This window comes from Drosophila virilis, chromosome 3 (genome assembly GCF_030788295.1).
Source record: "Drosophila virilis strain 15010-1051.87 chromosome 3, Dvir_AGI_RSII-ME, whole genome shotgun sequence".
NCBI lineage: Eukaryota > Metazoa > Arthropoda > Insecta > Diptera > Drosophilidae > Drosophila > Drosophila virilis.
In genome coordinates, this window is record NC_091545.1 from 25,412,964 (window position 1) to 25,429,220 (window position 16,257).

Genomic DNA, 16,257 nt, shown 5'->3' on the forward strand with positions numbered 1-16,257 from the left:
AAAAAGCATACTTCCAGCGAAGCCCCGAAATAGTAAAGCATTCCACCAAGGGGCATTATTGTTATAAAAATAATTTTGTAAATATAGGAATTGTATACCTTTATATAGACGTTTATCTAACAAATTCTCTATTTGCACAGCATTGTTGACAGGTAGACGCGGATATTCGAATTCTTGCTGTCAAACATTTACAAGTCAATTGTTATTTGAACTAAATTAACTTAGCTTAAACACCTTGAACTAGGTCTTATTTGCTTCGCACACTTGTAAAATAAATATATAATAATGTATACCATCACGGTTCCTTATCAAAATCTCTATAAAAGAGCAGAGCCATGTTTCAAAATATCATAACGCAAGCAACATCAATATCCCAAATATTAAAAATGAAATACTTTGTGGTCTTCGCGCTGATGGCCTTAGCCTTTATTCAGATGGTGTCGGCTCAGAGTACAACAGCAGCTCCAACGACAACAACAGTTGCTCCAACGACGACAACAGTTGCTCCAACGACGACAACGACAACTCATGTTCCCACGACGACTCCTGTTCCGACAACAATTGCGCCCACTCCGAAGTTGAAACGCTGCTGGAGGGGAAACAACTGGTGCAACTTGATTATTCGCCCGGCCTATCCACAAAGAAGAATTAAATGTAAAAGCTTATTTGGCCGAGTGAAGTGTTTTTACTATTAACTTGACGAATTTGACGAATATATGAACATTAAAAACAAAAAAATTCTTTTAAAGTTCAACAATAACTGCCAGAGGTCAGCTCTCTTTAACCATATAAACCATATTTATTTTTGAAAAATTAGCCGAAATGCAGCCATAAAAATAAACTTAGATATGTGCATGTGATATGACACATTCGATTGGAGGGATTGTCAATAAGGCGGTTTATCAATGCCACATTCGTCGGGTTTCTTGAAGACGAGGGCATAGGTGAGCACGGGATGCACATTGAAGTCAGTCGAAGCTGCCGATAAGAGCGAATGGGTGGAGGGACTCTCCATGAACAACGTTTCCGCATCAAACTTGCTCCAGCGTCCGCGCTGTAGCTGTTCCTTCACGTACTTTAATTGCGTGTTTATCTACGGAGCTGTCATTAGATACCGAAACATTTTCAAGACGCACTAAATTACCATAGGCACCAGCAAAGGGGTGCGGCCGCAATTAAAGAAATCGGCTATACACTCCCGTACATTATCCGGATTGGCATTGATCACGTGCTGCATTATGACACGTATGATGGCGCGTATCTTTAAAGCCAATCAATGTGCAGTTAGATCAGATTGTGGCTAATATCGAAATTTACCTCTGGATGTTCCTGTATGTACGTCCAGTTGCCCCTGCGCAATTGCTTCTGAATGCGTGGCAAGGTACTGTAGTGCCTAATTGCCCTTGAATCCCATTTGCCCAGATCGAGGATCTTGGGTGTAAGGCACTGTGCGTTTGTTCCCATATTCTTTTTTTTTTCTACTGGAATTTTGTACGTTTGGTTTTTAATGTGAAAAAGTTAGAGATGGATTTATAATGAAAAGCATGTCTGACAACAGAATTCAAAATCCCAAGCCCATTCAAAAAAGTATAGCATACTTCTAGGCGAAGCACAAAAATCTCGAGTGTAAGGCACTGTACATTTGTTCCCAAATTCTTTCTCGGTTGTAAGTTTAGTTGTTAATGTGAAAAGGTTGGAAATTAAATTATAATAAAAAGCATGTCTGACTCTCTGACAACAGAATTCAAAATCCAATACAGAATTCTAAATCGAAAAAAGTAGAGCATACTTCTAGGCGAAGCCCCGAAATAGCTTAGTATTTCGCAATGGGCATTATTGTTAAATAGATAATTTTGTAAATATAGGAATTGAGTACCTACCTAATATATATAGACGTTTATCTCACAAATTCTACTCTATTTGCACAGCATTGTTTAAAAACAGAACTCTTGCTGTCAAACTACAAGTCAAGCGTTATTTGAACTAAATTAATATAGCTCAAACACCTTGAACTAGGTCTTATTTGCTTCGCACACTTGTAAAATAAATATATAATAATGTATACAATCACGGTTCCTTATCAAAATCTCTATAAAAGAGCAGAGCCATGTTTCAAAATATCATAACTCAAGCAACATCAATATCCCAAAAATTAAAAATGAAATACTTTGTGGTCTTCGCGCTGATGGCCTTAGCCTTTATTCAGATGGTGTCGGCTCAGAGTACAACAGCAGCTCCAACGACAACAACAGTTGCTCCAACGACGACAACAGTTGCTCCAACGACGACAACGACAACTCATGCTCCCACGACGACTCCTGTTCCGACAACAATTGCGCCCACTCCGAAGTTGAAACGCTGCTGGAGGGGAAACAACTGGTGCAACTTGATTATTCGCCCGGCCTATCCACAAAGAAGAATTAAATGTAAAAGCTTATTTGGCCGAGTGAAGTGTTTTTACTATTAACTTGACGAATTTGACGAATATATGAACATTAAAAACAAAAAAATGCTTTTAAATTTCAACAATAACTGCCAGAGGTCAGCTCTCTTTAACCATATAAACCATATTTATTTTTGAAAAATTAGCCGAAATGCAGCCATAAAAATAAACTTAGATATGTGCATGTGATATGACACATTCGATTGGAGGGATTGTCAATAAGGCGGTTTATCAATGCCACATTCGTCGGGTTTCTTGAAGACGAGGGCATAGGTGAGCACGGGATGCACATTGAAGTCAGTCGAAGCTGCCGATAAGAGCGAATGGGTGGAGGGACTCTCCATGAACAACGTTTCCGCATCAAACTTGCTCCAGCGTCCGCGCTGTAGCTGTTCCTTCACGTACTTTAATTGCGTGTTTATCTACGGAGCTGTCATTAGATACCGAAACATTTTCAAGACGCACTAAATTACCATAGGCACCAGCAAAGGGGTGCGGCCGCAATTAAAGAAATCGGCTATACACTCCCGTACATTATCCGGATTGGCATTGATCACGTGCTGCATTATGACACGTATGATGGCGCGTATCTTTAAAGCCAATCAATGTGCAGTTAGATCAGATTGTGGCTAATATCGAAATTTACCTCTGGATGTTCCTGTATGTACGTCCAGTTGCCCCTGCGCAATTGCTTCTGAATGCGTGGCAAGGTACTGTAGTGCCTAATTGCCCTTGAATCCCATTTGCCCAGATCGAGGATCTTGGGTGTAAGGCACTGTGCGTTTGTTCCCATATTCTTTTTTTTTTCTACTGGAATTTTGTACGTTTGGTTTTTAATGTGAAAAAGTTAGAGATGGATTTATAATGAAAAGCATGTCTGACGCTTTGTCAACAGAATTCAAAATCCCAAGCCCATTCAAAAAAGTATAGCATACTTCTAGGCGAAGCACAAAAATCTCGAGTGTAAGGCACTGTGCATTTGTTCCCAAATTCTTTCCCTGTTGTAAGTTTAGTTGTTAATGCGAAAAGGTTGGAGATTAAATTATAATAAAAAGCATGTCTGACTCTCTGACAACAGAATTCAAAATCCAATACAGAATTCTAAATCGAAAAAAAGTAGAGCATACTTCTAGGCGAAGCCCCGAAATAGCTTAGTATTCCGCAATGGGCATTATTGTTAAATAGATAATTTTGTAAATATAGGAATTGAGTACCTACCTAATATATATAGACGTTTATCTCACAAATTCTACTCTATTTGCACAGCATTGTTTAAAAACAGAACTCTTGCTGTCAAACTACAAGTCAAGCGTTATTTGAACTAAATTAATATAGCTCAAACACCTTGAACTAGGTCTTATTTGCTTCGCACAGTAAAAATAAATATATAATAATGTATACCATCACGGTTCCTTATCAAAATCTCTATAAAAGAGCAGAGCCATGTTTCAAAATATCATAACTCAAGCAACATCAATATCCCAAAAATTAAAAATGAAATACTTTGTGGTCTTCCCGCTGATGGCCTTAGCCTTTATTCAGATGGTGTCGGCTCAGAGTACAACAGCAGCTCCAACGACAACAACAGTTGCTCCAACGACGACAACGACAACTCATGCTCCCACGACGACTCCTGTTCCGACAACAATTGCGCCCACTCCGAAGTTGAAACGCTGCTGGAGGGGAAACAACTGGTGCAACTTGATTATTCGCCCGGCCTATCCACAAAGAAGAATTAAATGTAAAAGCTTCTTTGGCCTGGTTAAATGTTTTTACTATTAACTTGTGAGACTACATGACAATTAAATATAAAAATGAAAATGTTGAGCACAATTAAGAAATTGTTTTCCAAAACGAGGCAACTTTAACAAGAATCTAAACTCTTTGCCATCTTGTTGTTAACGCGCAGAACATCATGTCAACTAAGATAGCTTTGTCTTTTTTTAAAAATTTAACAAATGGTTAAAAGTTTCAAGCTCTTAGCATTTTCATAGCCTTACATAGAAACTAGATTATAGAAATGCCAATGCCAAATTGTTAGGTTAAATTGGCGGTGCAAGGTAGTACAGGAAATGCAGTTAATTTGGAGTTAACATCTTGGCCCGACTAAAGCCGATCTTACTCGCTTGTCTGATAGTAAAATACTTGACTTAGGTCTTAGGACTTAGGAAAAGGTATGCACTGAGAAATGAGCGCAGCTCCAAGATCTTTACCAATAATTGCGATTCGTACATGGTATATACATATCTATATATAATAATAATAGCCCTATTTAGCTTTAGCTCTTGCCAGCCTATTTATTTGTTTATCTTTTTTAACACAATCTCTGCCGAGCATTATAGCACCAGTGTCAATTATTCATGGGCTGCTCCATATACTACGGCCGACTTGTTTATGATACATTAAAAAACTTTTCATATTTTAACTAAATTATCTAAAGTTATACTTATACTAAACTTTGTCTTAAGCGTATATAAAGTATAAATTTTATTTATATGAACACTAAACTATCTATCAAATGATTTGCGTGACTTCCTCCTCCGAATCGCTTTGATCTGCAAATAGTTTTTGTTAAGATTTCTAATAAGGTAAGGCATAATAAAAGTGCTACGTACTTTGTTTTCTTGGTGTCGGTGGCTGCTTCTTGACAAACTTGTTTTTGCCGCGATTGGGCTTGGACTTGCCCGCCTTGGCAGTTGTCGGCACTTCTTGCTTTGAGCTCAGTTGTACGCCATCCACCTGTTGCTCCTCCGAGAGATTTTGCTCCTGCGGCAACCAGCTGCTGTCGTCCATTTGGGGTTCTGTGCAATGTGAAACGGAGAATAATTAATATAGCCTGGTCGTACTCTGCTAAGGTTTTACCGGGTATCTTCTGTGTGGACGTGTCTGTAGTCTGTTCCTCGGAAACTGTTTCTTGTAACTGCATGGGTTCATCACCACTTAACTGGTCTGCCTTGTTCGTTTCCGTCTGCCCTTGCTCTGCCATCAGATGTTTAAAGCTCAACTGGGGTGCGCTTTCGTTAAGGAGATCAACTAAACCGGCCACCTGGTTGGGCTGCTGTCGACGCTCCGCATCTAACTCTAGTGCTTTGCGTATGAACTGCACCAGCGCCTTGGAGCGGCTGGCTGCGCTGCGTGCACACTGCATGATGGTTCGCACATTGGTGGGCGCGGTGCCGCCAGCGTTGAGCGTGCACAGCTCCTGATAGGAGTTAAAGCTCAATACAATGACCGAGTCCGCGGCGTTTTCCTCCAGCAGCGTTGGATCCACCAATGGCTGCGAGCTGCTTTTGTATACGCAATAGGTGACGCTCACGGGATAGTGCAGGAAGAGCAACGGCAACAGCTCGCGCTCTCTTTCGCTAAACGTGCGAATTTCCTCCTCCACGTAGGAGACCTCAGGCCGGCGAAAGTGCATCAGAGCGGCCAGCGCCGCAATGGTACTGGCATCTACAATTGAAGCATTTGAATACCGTTTTTATCTTGTCATTGTCAGCTATTTCAACGCACCATAAAGATTGCCGTCGTGGTTTAGTACATTGATATCCACCCGCACACACCACACACTCTGCTCAACAGCGATGCAAAGGGACTCCAGGTCCAGGCAACGCGAACTCTTGAACGTCCGCTCCAAAAGGGAGTTGAGTGTTAGGAAGCGCTGATCGTGTGTCGCCTGAGCTTCGTCCAGAAATGCCACGCCCTTGATGTCCACATTCAGAAACAACGTGCCCTCGTTGGCCCGCGCACTTGACGGCGTACCAATGTCACAGCTGACCTGTGCCAACACCTTTGTTTCGCCAATGGACACCGCGACAGTGCCCCAGTCGGCGCCAAAGGTAAGTTTTACGTCGCGAAATTCGTTTGATTTGCGGCCATCGAAGCGGGTATTCTGCTTAACTGCACCCTGTATAAAGTTGCGTTCCGGCTTCGATTTTCCCGGCTCAAAAAGATTTGCATTCATAAACATAATTTTCTACTAATCTTTACTTTTATTTGTGCCGGCATTAAAAAACGTGCATCAATCAGGGATGTATGAACACATTGATATATCGATGTATTTTCAGATAAAAATGAATGAAATGAAATATATCGATAGAAGCAGCACATACTGGTCTTAACATACGTTGAAAGGTTAAGCTGCCGCCAACATAACATTTAGCAAGCAGTGTAAGCTATCAGTTTATTTGAAGTAGTCGTTCGATTCAAAAAGTTCCAAGCGATTTGGTAAAACTCAACTAGATTCGCATTACTACTTCTTTTAATTAGGGGAGACGAAATAATGAAAACATTACTTAGCATGTTTCGTTACATGGTCTTAACATACATTGAAATGTTAAATTGCCGCCAACATAACATTCAGCAAGCAGTGCAAACAATAGGAACCAGCTAACAGTTCATTTGAAGTAGTCGTTCGATCCAAAAAATTCCAAGCGATTCGGTAAATCACAACTAGATTCACATTACTTCTTTAAATTAGGAAACATGAATTAATTAAAACATCAATTAGCACGTTTCGTTACATGCGCGCATCTACATAAGACACATAACACATCGCAGCACAAAATCATGGTAAGTAATTGCATGAACCACACAACTAAAGGGCAACGTTTGCCCGGAAAAATGAAATGTACATAATAAATGACCAAAAATAGAATTGACCCAAAAATATTTATATATATATGACAGAAACAATTGTTGGCTGTGATACTTAATGGTAATTATATGCTTCTAGGCCATACTGGGCGCCCAATTAGTCATTACGCTGGTAATGGTCAGCGTCATACAGAAATTAAGCCCGCATTATTCCTTTGCCAAATGGATACTCTGCCGCACCGGGCTGTTCCGCTATCTGCATCCCACGGACGACGAGCTGCGCACCAAGGGCGGCGTGCCAAAGGATCGGCCCGCCAAGGGCAAGCACAAGCAGCCAAACGGCTTGAGCAATGGCAGCGCCTCGCAACAGTTTCACATACCGCGCAGCATAGAAGTGGAGCTGGAGACGCTGCCTGTCGTGGAGCGGGACGTGATACATTTGCGTTACTTTACCGAATACCAATGGCTGCTGGACTTCAGCGTTTATGCTGCCATTGTGTACATCATCTCGGAGCTCTTTCACTACTTTTATCCGCTCAAGCAGGAAATTAATCTGAGCATGGTCTGGTGCCTGCTGGTCATCTTCTTTGCCATCAAGCTGTTGTCCTCGCTGACTGTGCTGTATTTCCAAAGCGAGGAATCGATCGGGGAGCGCTCCATGGTGATAGTGGCCTGTCTGGTTTATTTACTAATTGCCATGATTGTCCTTATCATTGATGAACGCATACTGGAGACGGGTCTGGAGGATGCCTATACCAGCTTTAATGCCAGCGCCTCGAAATTTCTCACCGAGCAGGGTCTGCCGTCGTCGTGCGTTTAAGCATCTAAGTTCCTAGTTGAATTGATTAATAACGTTTCTCCGTTTTGCAGTGGTCCAGCATCGAAAATTGTTGTCAAATTCTTTCTCGCATTGAGCTGCGGTGTGCTCGGTTCCCTATTCACATTTCCCGGCCTGCGCATGGCCAAAATGCACTGGGATTCGCTGAAATATTGTCGCGGCAATCGTTTGCTGCAAGTTTTACTAAATGTTAGTTTTGTGCTGCCCTTTATACTAGTCATATTGTGGATAAGACCCATTAGTCGCGACTATTTGACGGTGCGCGTGTTCCAGGGCATGCAGCAGCCGCTGTAAGTGATCAGATCCTTCAGGAGCAACCCAGCAAATTGATTGAATCTCTATCTTGTACTGTATTTTTGCAGCCTCAAGCCACATGTTTTTGAAACCTTGCGCCTGCTGCTGGTGGTCGTTGTGGTCATTGTGCGCTTTGCCCTGATGCCCATCTATTTGCAATCGTATCTGAACTTGGCCTACGACAGGATACTTGATCTGCGCAAGGAGGCTGGACGCATCACCAACGTGGAGTTCCAAAAGAAGGCAAGCCTCAGAAGAAGCTTTGGATAATTAACGACTGATATATTGTCTTTGCCTTGCAGATCTCGTCAATTTTCTATTATCTCTGTGTTGTTACGTTGCAATTTGCTGCACCGCTGATATTGTGTCTTTATCTGACGCTCATGTACAAGAGCCTGGGCGGCTTTACGTGGACGGGCATCTTTAAAGAGACGGCTGTGCTGCAGCATGAATGTGCCGCCGATGGAGAATTGGCCACAACACCCAAAGACGCCAATGTTGAGGAGGCCGAGTTTAATATCCTGGAATCTGCGCAATCATTGCAGGCCTCATTTGCTAGTTTGAAAAATGTAAGAGTTTTCATATCAAAAAGTTCTTTTTTAACTGAGCTATGTGTACCTTTCAGGTGTTCTCCACGGAAGTGTACAAGGGCTTTCTGGGCTTTGCCACCTGGTGGAGCTACTTTACGCTCTTTGCCACTTCTTCACTGGGCATCGTCTATCAGTCCTACTTCAACAAGACATAATGGAAGCCAACAGAAGCACTCGCCACCAAACCCATATTCTAAATTAGAAATCCTGTTTTTGTTTCTAAACCCGTTGATATTGTTTCATAGTCATATGTCATAGCTTTGACTAATTAGATTTCAAGAATTGTAAATATTACTAATTTATATACGTATTTTGGAAACCAATAAAATGTTTGGACTAGTACGTAAAATTGTTGCTCATAGCAATTCTGGCTCCTAGTGAGAGCAAGTTTTAATTTGATAACACCATTTATTGCCTTAAAGGTTGCTTTTGAACAACTAACAAAGGAAAATCTCTTTAATGTACGTATATATCCAATCGAAAGTTTAAACCGTATTTACGCGCCGTGGATACACTAAATTAAATCCATATACAATATTTATATATATATATTTGTGGGTTATTATGCATGCATTTGCTTGAAATGCTTTTAGGCTCTAGAGTTGTTTAGATTTTGGCAATGCCGATGACACCGCAGCCAATGCGAGCTCCCGCGTTGCCAGTTGTCTTGCTCAGCTCGTGTCCGCCCTTGCCCAGGTCATCGGGATCGGCGTGCACCACAACGGTGCGTCCAATAATGCTATTGGCGCCGAGCAATGTGATCTTGCAATCGCAGATGTTCACGGGAGTGGGACCGTCTCCATTGGCGATGATGTTGCCCAAATCGCCCAGATGGCGATTCTCGTCGGTCGGTGCGCCATGCTCCTTCTGGTAGGGATTGAAGTGCGGTCCCGACGACATGCAGCCATTGGTGTTGTCGCCGAACTCATGCACATGGAAGCCGTGCTGACCCTTTGCCAAGCCGGTTACCTCGCCGGTAACCTTCACGGGGCAACCCTCGCCCTGTTGAAGTGGATCGAAAACAGATACGCATAGGGTTAAAACGAGATAGGAACAATTAAAATGCTGCCACAACAAGCTGATAAGCTGAATCAACTAACCATGAGGACAGAAACATTTTAGCTGGGCAAAGGTAGGTTGAAATTAAGGTCATATTCTAATCCGCTCGAGAAAACAATTCAATACCTAAGCCAAGAGTAAATGTGTATACGGTTAAAGAGAGGTATAAGAGGCGAATTGAATTTTCGCCGTTTGCCTTTAACCGTACACACATACTTGCGCATTTCTGGCATGCATGTGTGCAATGTTGTTGTGCTTATATAATTATGCATTTATCAGATGACACAGCACAAACTACACGCAATTGAAATTCAAGTAGCGCCGCAACAGTCCACAATCACATATGTATGCACATATACACACACAATTACATACATACACAAGCATACACATTTATTAGCTCGGTGTGGTGCGGTGTGGCCGGCTAATTGACCTTAGTTTTTGTGGGCTGCCATATTTGTTTCAAGTTGAAAGCAGATAATATACAGTCTCTTACCTCCTGTTCGAAGAAAACTGTGCCCTTGGCATCGCCATTGATAACGCATACAGCTTTGACCACCATTTTTGTGTTTTGCTTATTCGGAAACGTAGATAGAAAAACAATTAAACAATTTTAGTCACTGAACTTGTCGTGCGAAGAGCAAGCTACGGAATGCTTAATGTCACTAACTGGTAGGGCACAAAAGCTATCGATAGAAATATCGTTTGTAAGCTTTCACCACTAAACATACAATGCCATGTATATTCAATGCATTACACCATTAACAAGCCACACGTTTGCTTATTCAATTAATAAGCTAATCACAACCTTTGACAATTTTTCGTACATTTGCATAGTTATCGTAGATTGAACTTGACCGCTTTATTTAAATGTCGTTAAAGAGACGGCCTATCGGCCGTTTACGAAAACAATCTTATCGATATATTCTACAAAAGTGCCTAGAACCACTAACCAAACAACATGTTGTGCCAGAACTAATAGACTTGGATGTGCTCCGAATATTTGGTGTGTATGTAAATATCACTTTTTAAAACTGTCTTTTAGATGTTGTCGGCGTAATTAAACGCATGCGCAATAAAATCATTATTGTATCCGCTGCTTACTAGTATGTATATTAGTTTTAGAATTCCAAAAGTCGCCTTCCCATATCAATGTCAAGGACATTGCAGAAACTTCTTGAAGGAACTCGTATCTCTAGAAATTTGCTAAAAATGGACAAATGGTTACCATATTCTTCTATTTATTTTTAATGTACAGAATGCCAATTTCGTTTAATTGAAGGTTGGCGCCCGTCCTCAGTAGTTTATCTACGGAGTTTTCGGATTGCCGTGTTATCGTTGGCTCCACAACTTTCGAGTGCCATAAAATTATTTTGTCCAGTGCCTCAGAGTTCTTTAAGGGCATGCTGTTGAGCAATTTCAAGTAATCTATTTCGGGGGAGATTTACCTACAGAAAATGCTATCCTAATGGATCTGTACGAGTGCGGCAATCAATGGCTGGTACCGTCAATAACCTCTGATTGTCTGAGCGTGCTGACCGAACGTGCCAGAGCCATGAATCTGGAGGAACTTATTGAGCTGTATGAGTTTGCGCATAACTGCGACAATAAGTCCCTTATTCAGACAATTACTTCTCTTATGATGACTCATCATTTCAAGCAGTTGCTATGTGAACGAGTCCTTTTGCTTGGCTCGGATATCTTTATTCAATATATGACCACGGTGGCCAAAATGAGACCGGAAATTGAACGTTATAGGATGATTGAAAAATACTTGGAAATTAACGGATTCCTGAAGGATATAAACGATAAAGAAAACCGTGAAATAAATGAACTAAATCAATTGGACAGTAATGAGGATGAACTGATTAATGGCACAGAAAATATGAAAATAGAACCAGATACCGAAAAAGCGTCAGTGAAAAATGATAAAGCGAGCAGCGAGATTAAAGGAAAGCTTAAAGCTGATTTCGTCAAATCCTTACTTATTGCCATAGACTATACTAAAATGAGTGTTAAGGAGTTCTACAATGGTCCAGGAAAATCTGAATTGCTGACATATCAATCCAAATATGAAACCCTATACAAAATTGTTGGGAAAAGAAGCCGCGCAAAACCTATAATGTTAGACGATTAAGCGTTAAGTGAATTAATATCAATGTGTTTAATAAATATATTCTTTTTGTTGACAATACGCAGGAATACGTAATAAACAGGTTTATAAACCGTAATTTTCTACACATATATTTTTATTAGTCATGGCAACTGTCTTACTCCTATATTTACATACCAACAACAATTTCAAAAATTGCCGCAGTTTTTGTTATCGATAACTTTTCGTTGTTGCGTTTATCAACACTTAAATTGAGCACACGCAAAAAGCAAGCGAGAAAGAGCAAAATTTTACGACTGCAGCAGCTGCGAAATACTAAGTAAGCAGTTGTCGTATACAATTCATAATTTACGATTAGCTTGTTATCAAATACTATAACACTTATCTCATAGTTGCCCAGCTATATATATTTTTATAGCTATCCAAGTGTCGAACGTGCGAAGTGCAACAGTAAGGAGGCATAATGAAAGCCACAACCCAAAAATTGTCAAAGCTCCGGGAGCTGATGCAATGCGCGAATGCACCGGAAGCGGCCGGTATAAGTGCCTATGTGGTGCCATCAGATGACGCCCATCAGAGCGAATATCAGTGTGCCCACGACGAGAGGCGTGCATTTATAAGCGGTTTCACTGGATCGGCGGGAACAGCAGTGATAACCCAGGACAAGGCGCTGCTCTGGACAGACGGACGCTATTATCAGCAGGCTGAGAAGCAGCTCGATGCCAATTGGGAGTTGGTCAAGGACGGACTGGCGACAACGCCTTCGATTGGCACATGGCTGGGCAAGAATCTGCCCAGAGGCAGCGCTGTGGGCGTTGATCCGCGATTGTTCTCGTTTCGTGCAGCGAAAACCATTGAGAAGGATCTGTGTGCAGCCAATTGTAATTTGGTGGGCATCGAGCAAAATTTAATTGATCAGGTTTGGGCTGCCGATCAACCGCCGCGTCCATCCAATAATCTCATCACATTGAATTTGGCCTTTGCCGGCGAGCCAATAGCCAAGAAATGGGAGCGCACTCGTGACCAAATGAAGCAGCACAACACGAACGCTTTAGTTGTCAGCGCTTTGGATGAGATAGCCTGGTTCCTTAATATGCGCGGCTCGGATATTGCCTACAATCCGGTATTCTTTGCATTTATGATCGTAACACACGATGAGATTGCCTTGTATATCGACTCCAGCAAGCTGCCAGATAACTTTGAAGCTCATCTAAGTGAGAATAATGTCAAGATCCTAATACATCCGTATGAATCAATTGGCGATGGCGTACGTCAAATTGCGGCCGAAACAAAAGGCAAAATTTGGATATCGCCAACGAGCAGCCTGTACCTGAATTGCCTCGTGCCGAAATCGGCTCGACATCAGGATATCACGCCGATTGCCATATTTAAAGCGATCAAAAATGACAAGGAAATCGAAGGATTCGTCAAGAGCCACATACGCGATGGCGTGGCGCTCTGCCAGTACTATGCCTGGCTGGAAGCTGCCGTGGCGCGGGGCGAGAATGTCGATGAAATGTCCGGAGCTGATAAATTGGAATCGTTTCGAAAGACTAAGGACAACTATATGGGCCTCAGCTTTACCACGATTAGTTCTTCGGGTCCCAACGGTTCGGTCATACACTATCATCCAGCGAAGGAGACAAACCGGCCCATCAACGACAAGGAAATCTATCTATGTGACTCTGGCGCCCAGTACCTGGATGGCACAACTGATGTAACCCGAACTTTTCACTTTGGCAATCCCACAGACTTTCAAAAAGAAGCCTATACGCGTGTTCTAAAGGGTCAACTAACTTTCGGCTCAACAGTATTTCCCACGAAGACCAAGGGTCAGGTTTTAGATGTGTTGGCCAGAAAGGCGCTCTGGGATGTCGGCCTAGACTATGGCCATGGAACTGGCCACGGCATTGGACATTTCCTGAACGTGCACGAAGGTCCAATGGGTGTCGGCTTTCGGCCAATGCCCGATGACCCCGGCCTACAGCAAAACATGTTCATTTCAAACGAGCCCGGCTTCTATAAGGATGGAGAGTTTGGCATACGCATCGAGGACATTGTACAAATTGTTCCAGCCGAAGGAAAGCACAATTTTGCCAACCGCGGTGCTCTGACGTTTAAAACCATCACCATGTGCCCAAAACAGACGAAAATGGTTATCAAGGAGCTTCTGACCAAGAACGAAATTCAATTACTCAACGACTATCATAAGTTGGTTTGGGAAACGCTTTCCCCCTTGTTATCCGACGACTCATTCACTTTGGCTTGGCTCAAGAAAGAAACCAATCCCATATAATTATTGTAAAATATCATGTGATTTTATAATGTCAGTTGAGGATTTTTAAATCAAGCAACGATAATTTTTGAAATTTTCCTTTAAATAAACGTTTTTTATTAACTTGTTTTGCTGCATTTAAAAGTTTTTGTTTTTAATTAAAACAACGATTTCTAAACTTTTTAAGGAGGTGGAATTAAAGAAATTGTCAGTGCTGTAAAACAAATGCTGTGCAAATAAATTTAAAGAAAATAAATAAGCTTCTATTAAAGCAAATAAGTCTATGCTTGCAGCAATTTTTGCTATATAAATCTCGAATTGAATTAAAAGTCGTTTAATTATTATGGTGCAAAAGGTTTTATACGATCAAAATTTCTAACCTCATTCTCGGATTTATCGAAGCGGTGTTCGGCGTTTTCCAGCACTTTCGGAAGCTTTTGCGATAAATTTGGATGTGACTTTTAATCTTGGCCTTAGACAGTATTTCCTATTCTGTTTTTAATATTTTCTTGAATTTCTTCATATTCTTCGAAACCATGAGCAAATGGTATGCTTGACCGCGATACTTGTACGCCAGATTTATTCATCTTGACTGATCTATTTTAAGGTTGGTGGATACTTCTAAAAATCTGAGCAATGATTCCAGCTTTACGGACTGCGTTATTATTGTCGGCGCCACAACATTCAAGTGCCACAAACTTATACTGTCGTATGCGTCCGAGTTTTTCAAGCGCATGTTTCTGGGCGATTTCAAGGAAGCGCTGTCCGGCCGCATATACTTGGAGGACATATCACCGACCACCTTCAAGATATTCCGCGACTATATATACACATATGATAAGAATAATCTGAACGAGTGCACCACGCAAACCATAACCGATTTGTTCGTGTGCGGAAATCGTTGGCTGGTGCCATCCATAATTGAGGACTGTCTGAACATATTGATCGAACGGGCCAAGTCCATGAAGGTGGAGGATTTGATTGATCTATTCGAACTGGGCCACAGTTTCGATAGCAAGAGCCTTATTAAAGAGGTGTCTGCTGTCCTGACCTCTAAGCATTATAAGTATCTATTTTGCGACAAAGTTCTGCAATTGAGCTATCATGCGTTCTCCGAATATATTTCCGTAACCGCCAAATTGAAAACGGAAATCGAACGTTATAAGATGATCGCCAAGTATTTGGAATTGAATGGATTCCTGGACGAGTCCACAATGGGAAAAGAAACAGTCGATTGCAGCATTAAACAGAAAAGTGGAGATTTCGAAAATAATAATACAAATCTAAAAAAAGACGAAACAAATGAGGAGCAAATGGAAATCATTGATGCGGAATCTGAGAAACCAGACTGCCAAAGGCATAACGAGACATATGTTCAGGGCCTGCTTGGCTCTATCAATTACACAAAAATGTCTGGCGACGAGTTCTACGAGGGTCCTGGCAAATCAAAGTTCCTGACACAAGAAGCTAAATACGAAATATTGTACAAAATTCAGAGTCGTCGTATAAGTCGCTTAAACGTTCTATTAAATCAATATCGAGCAATGTGAACGAAAAATATCAATAAATAACAATAAATCCATCTTCTTTTGTTTAACTGCGAAAATCCAACTGCGCTTTAAAACTAAAATTATGTTAGTTAGAGATTAAATAGATTATATTAAAGGATATTAACACGCACTGATCTTCGGGAATAAAACGACCAAAAATTGACATTTGCTTTTTTGTTTTAATACACAATTTGTCCAAACACTTAAATGGGATTTTCTTCATTATTAAGAAATAAAGTGCAATTGTTTTTTAGATTTGCTTTTGTTTTTTATACTTAGATGGTTTGCATTATTATGTATTTGTATTTGTATCCGTAAATTTGTAGATATTTTACTTTTAATATTTTGTATATACTTTATATATATATATATATATATATATATATATATTTATATATAGATATATATTTGTATTTATATTTAAATCGATATAGGTAAAGGTATGTAGATAGGTAATAATATTCATTTGCCTGTTTGTTTGTTTGTTACTTGTGTGGTTGGT

The 16,257-nt window shown here is 40.9% G+C and overlaps 8 protein-coding genes across 17 annotated transcripts; 4 read left to right on the forward strand and 4 right to left on the reverse strand.

Annotated features, from left to right (window-relative positions):
• Window positions 1–404: 404 nt before the first annotated feature.
• Window positions 405–1,538, reverse strand: LOC6623476 (uncharacterized). 2 transcript variants are annotated; one of them, XM_002048491.4, is made up of 3 exons: window positions 1,318–1,521; window positions 1,145–1,261; window positions 739–1,093 (listed from the first exon to the last, which is right to left on the reverse strand). In XM_002048491.4, exons 1-3 carry the CDS (start codon window positions 1,462–1,464, stop codon window positions 887–889), a joined length of 471 nt encoding a protein of 156 aa, XP_002048527.1. In that variant the 5' UTR covers window positions 1,465–1,521; the 3' UTR covers window positions 739–886. The 2 variants fall into 2 exon arrangements, with proteins under 2 accessions (XP_070064539.1, XP_002048527.1); XM_070208438.1 differs by lacking the exons at window positions 739–1,093; window positions 1,145–1,261 and adding an exon at window positions 405–631 and having other exon boundaries at window positions 1,318–1,538.
• Window positions 1,539–2,547: 1,009 nt separating this feature from the next.
• On the reverse strand, window positions 2,548–3,292 carry LOC6622268 (uncharacterized). Its single transcript, XM_002048493.4, has 3 exons — window positions 3,090–3,292; window positions 2,917–3,033; window positions 2,548–2,865 (listed from the first exon to the last, which is right to left on the reverse strand). Exons 1-3 carry the CDS (start codon window positions 3,234–3,236, stop codon window positions 2,659–2,661), a joined length of 471 nt encoding a protein of 156 aa, XP_002048529.2. The 5' UTR covers window positions 3,237–3,292; the 3' UTR covers window positions 2,548–2,658.
• A 1,422-nt stretch (window positions 3,293–4,714) lies between these two features.
• On the reverse strand, window positions 4,715–6,488 carry Rrp45 (exosome complex component Rrp45). The gene is made up of 4 exons (XM_002048494.3): window positions 5,954–6,488; window positions 5,306–5,893; window positions 5,059–5,244; window positions 4,715–4,998 (listed from the first exon to the last, which is right to left on the reverse strand). The coding sequence occupies exons 1-4, from the start codon at window positions 6,408–6,410 to the stop codon at window positions 4,958–4,960; spliced, it is 1,272 nt and encodes a 423-aa protein (XP_002048530.1). The 5' UTR covers window positions 6,411–6,488; the 3' UTR covers window positions 4,715–4,957.
• A 364-nt stretch (window positions 6,489–6,852) lies between these two features.
• Window positions 6,853–9,762, forward strand: emei (transmembrane protein 161-like emei). The gene is made up of 6 exons (XM_002048495.4): window positions 6,853–7,012; window positions 7,176–7,846; window positions 7,907–8,164; window positions 8,237–8,411; window positions 8,471–8,737; window positions 8,794–9,762. Exons 1-6 carry the CDS (start codon window positions 7,010–7,012, stop codon window positions 8,911–8,913), a joined length of 1,494 nt encoding a protein of 497 aa, XP_002048531.2. The 5' UTR covers window positions 6,853–7,009; the 3' UTR covers window positions 8,914–9,762.
• On the reverse strand, window positions 9,289–10,476 carry Sod1 (Superoxide dismutase 1). The gene is made up of 2 exons (XM_002048496.4): window positions 10,314–10,476; window positions 9,289–9,760 (listed from the first exon to the last, which is right to left on the reverse strand). The coding sequence occupies exons 1-2, from the start codon at window positions 10,377–10,379 to the stop codon at window positions 9,365–9,367; spliced, it is 462 nt and encodes a 153-aa protein (XP_002048532.1). The 5' UTR covers window positions 10,380–10,476; the 3' UTR covers window positions 9,289–9,364.
• Window positions 10,477–10,753: 277 nt separating this feature from the next.
• On the forward strand, window positions 10,754–12,048 carry LOC26530568 (uncharacterized). Of its 8 annotated transcripts, none has more exons than XM_032434127.2 (3): window positions 10,770–10,823; window positions 10,937–11,040; window positions 11,100–12,048. In XM_032434127.2, exon 3 carries the CDS (start codon window positions 11,286–11,288, stop codon window positions 11,952–11,954), a length of 669 nt encoding a protein of 222 aa, XP_032290018.1. In that variant the 5' UTR covers window positions 10,770–10,823; window positions 10,937–11,040; window positions 11,100–11,285; the 3' UTR covers window positions 11,955–12,048. The 8 variants fall into 8 exon arrangements, with proteins under 8 accessions (XP_070064489.1, XP_015031621.1, XP_015031622.1 ...); XM_070208387.1 differs by having other exon boundaries at window positions 10,776–10,827; XM_070208391.1 differs by lacking the exon at window positions 10,770–10,823 and adding an exon at window positions 10,826–10,923 and having other exon boundaries at window positions 10,988–11,040.
• A 115-nt stretch (window positions 12,049–12,163) lies between these two features.
• On the forward strand, window positions 12,164–14,342 carry ApepP (Aminopeptidase P). Of its 2 annotated transcripts, none has more exons than XM_002048497.4 (2): window positions 12,164–12,249; window positions 12,323–14,342. In XM_002048497.4, the coding sequence occupies exon 2, from the start codon at window positions 12,394–12,396 to the stop codon at window positions 14,224–14,226; it is 1,833 nt and encodes a 610-aa protein (XP_002048533.1). In that variant the 5' UTR covers window positions 12,164–12,249; window positions 12,323–12,393; the 3' UTR covers window positions 14,227–14,342. The 2 variants fall into 2 exon arrangements, with proteins under 2 accessions (XP_002048533.1, XP_070064487.1); XM_070208386.1 differs by having other exon boundaries at window positions 12,165–12,249; window positions 12,331–14,342.
• Window positions 14,343–14,578: 236 nt separating this feature from the next.
• Window positions 14,579–15,787, forward strand: LOC6622521 (kelch-like protein 40b). Its single transcript, XM_002048498.4, has 2 exons — window positions 14,579–14,752; window positions 14,813–15,787. Exons 1-2 carry the CDS (start codon window positions 14,742–14,744, stop codon window positions 15,753–15,755), a joined length of 954 nt encoding a protein of 317 aa, XP_002048534.1. The 5' UTR covers window positions 14,579–14,741; the 3' UTR covers window positions 15,756–15,787.
• The last annotated feature ends 470 nt before the right edge of the window (window positions 15,788–16,257 follow it).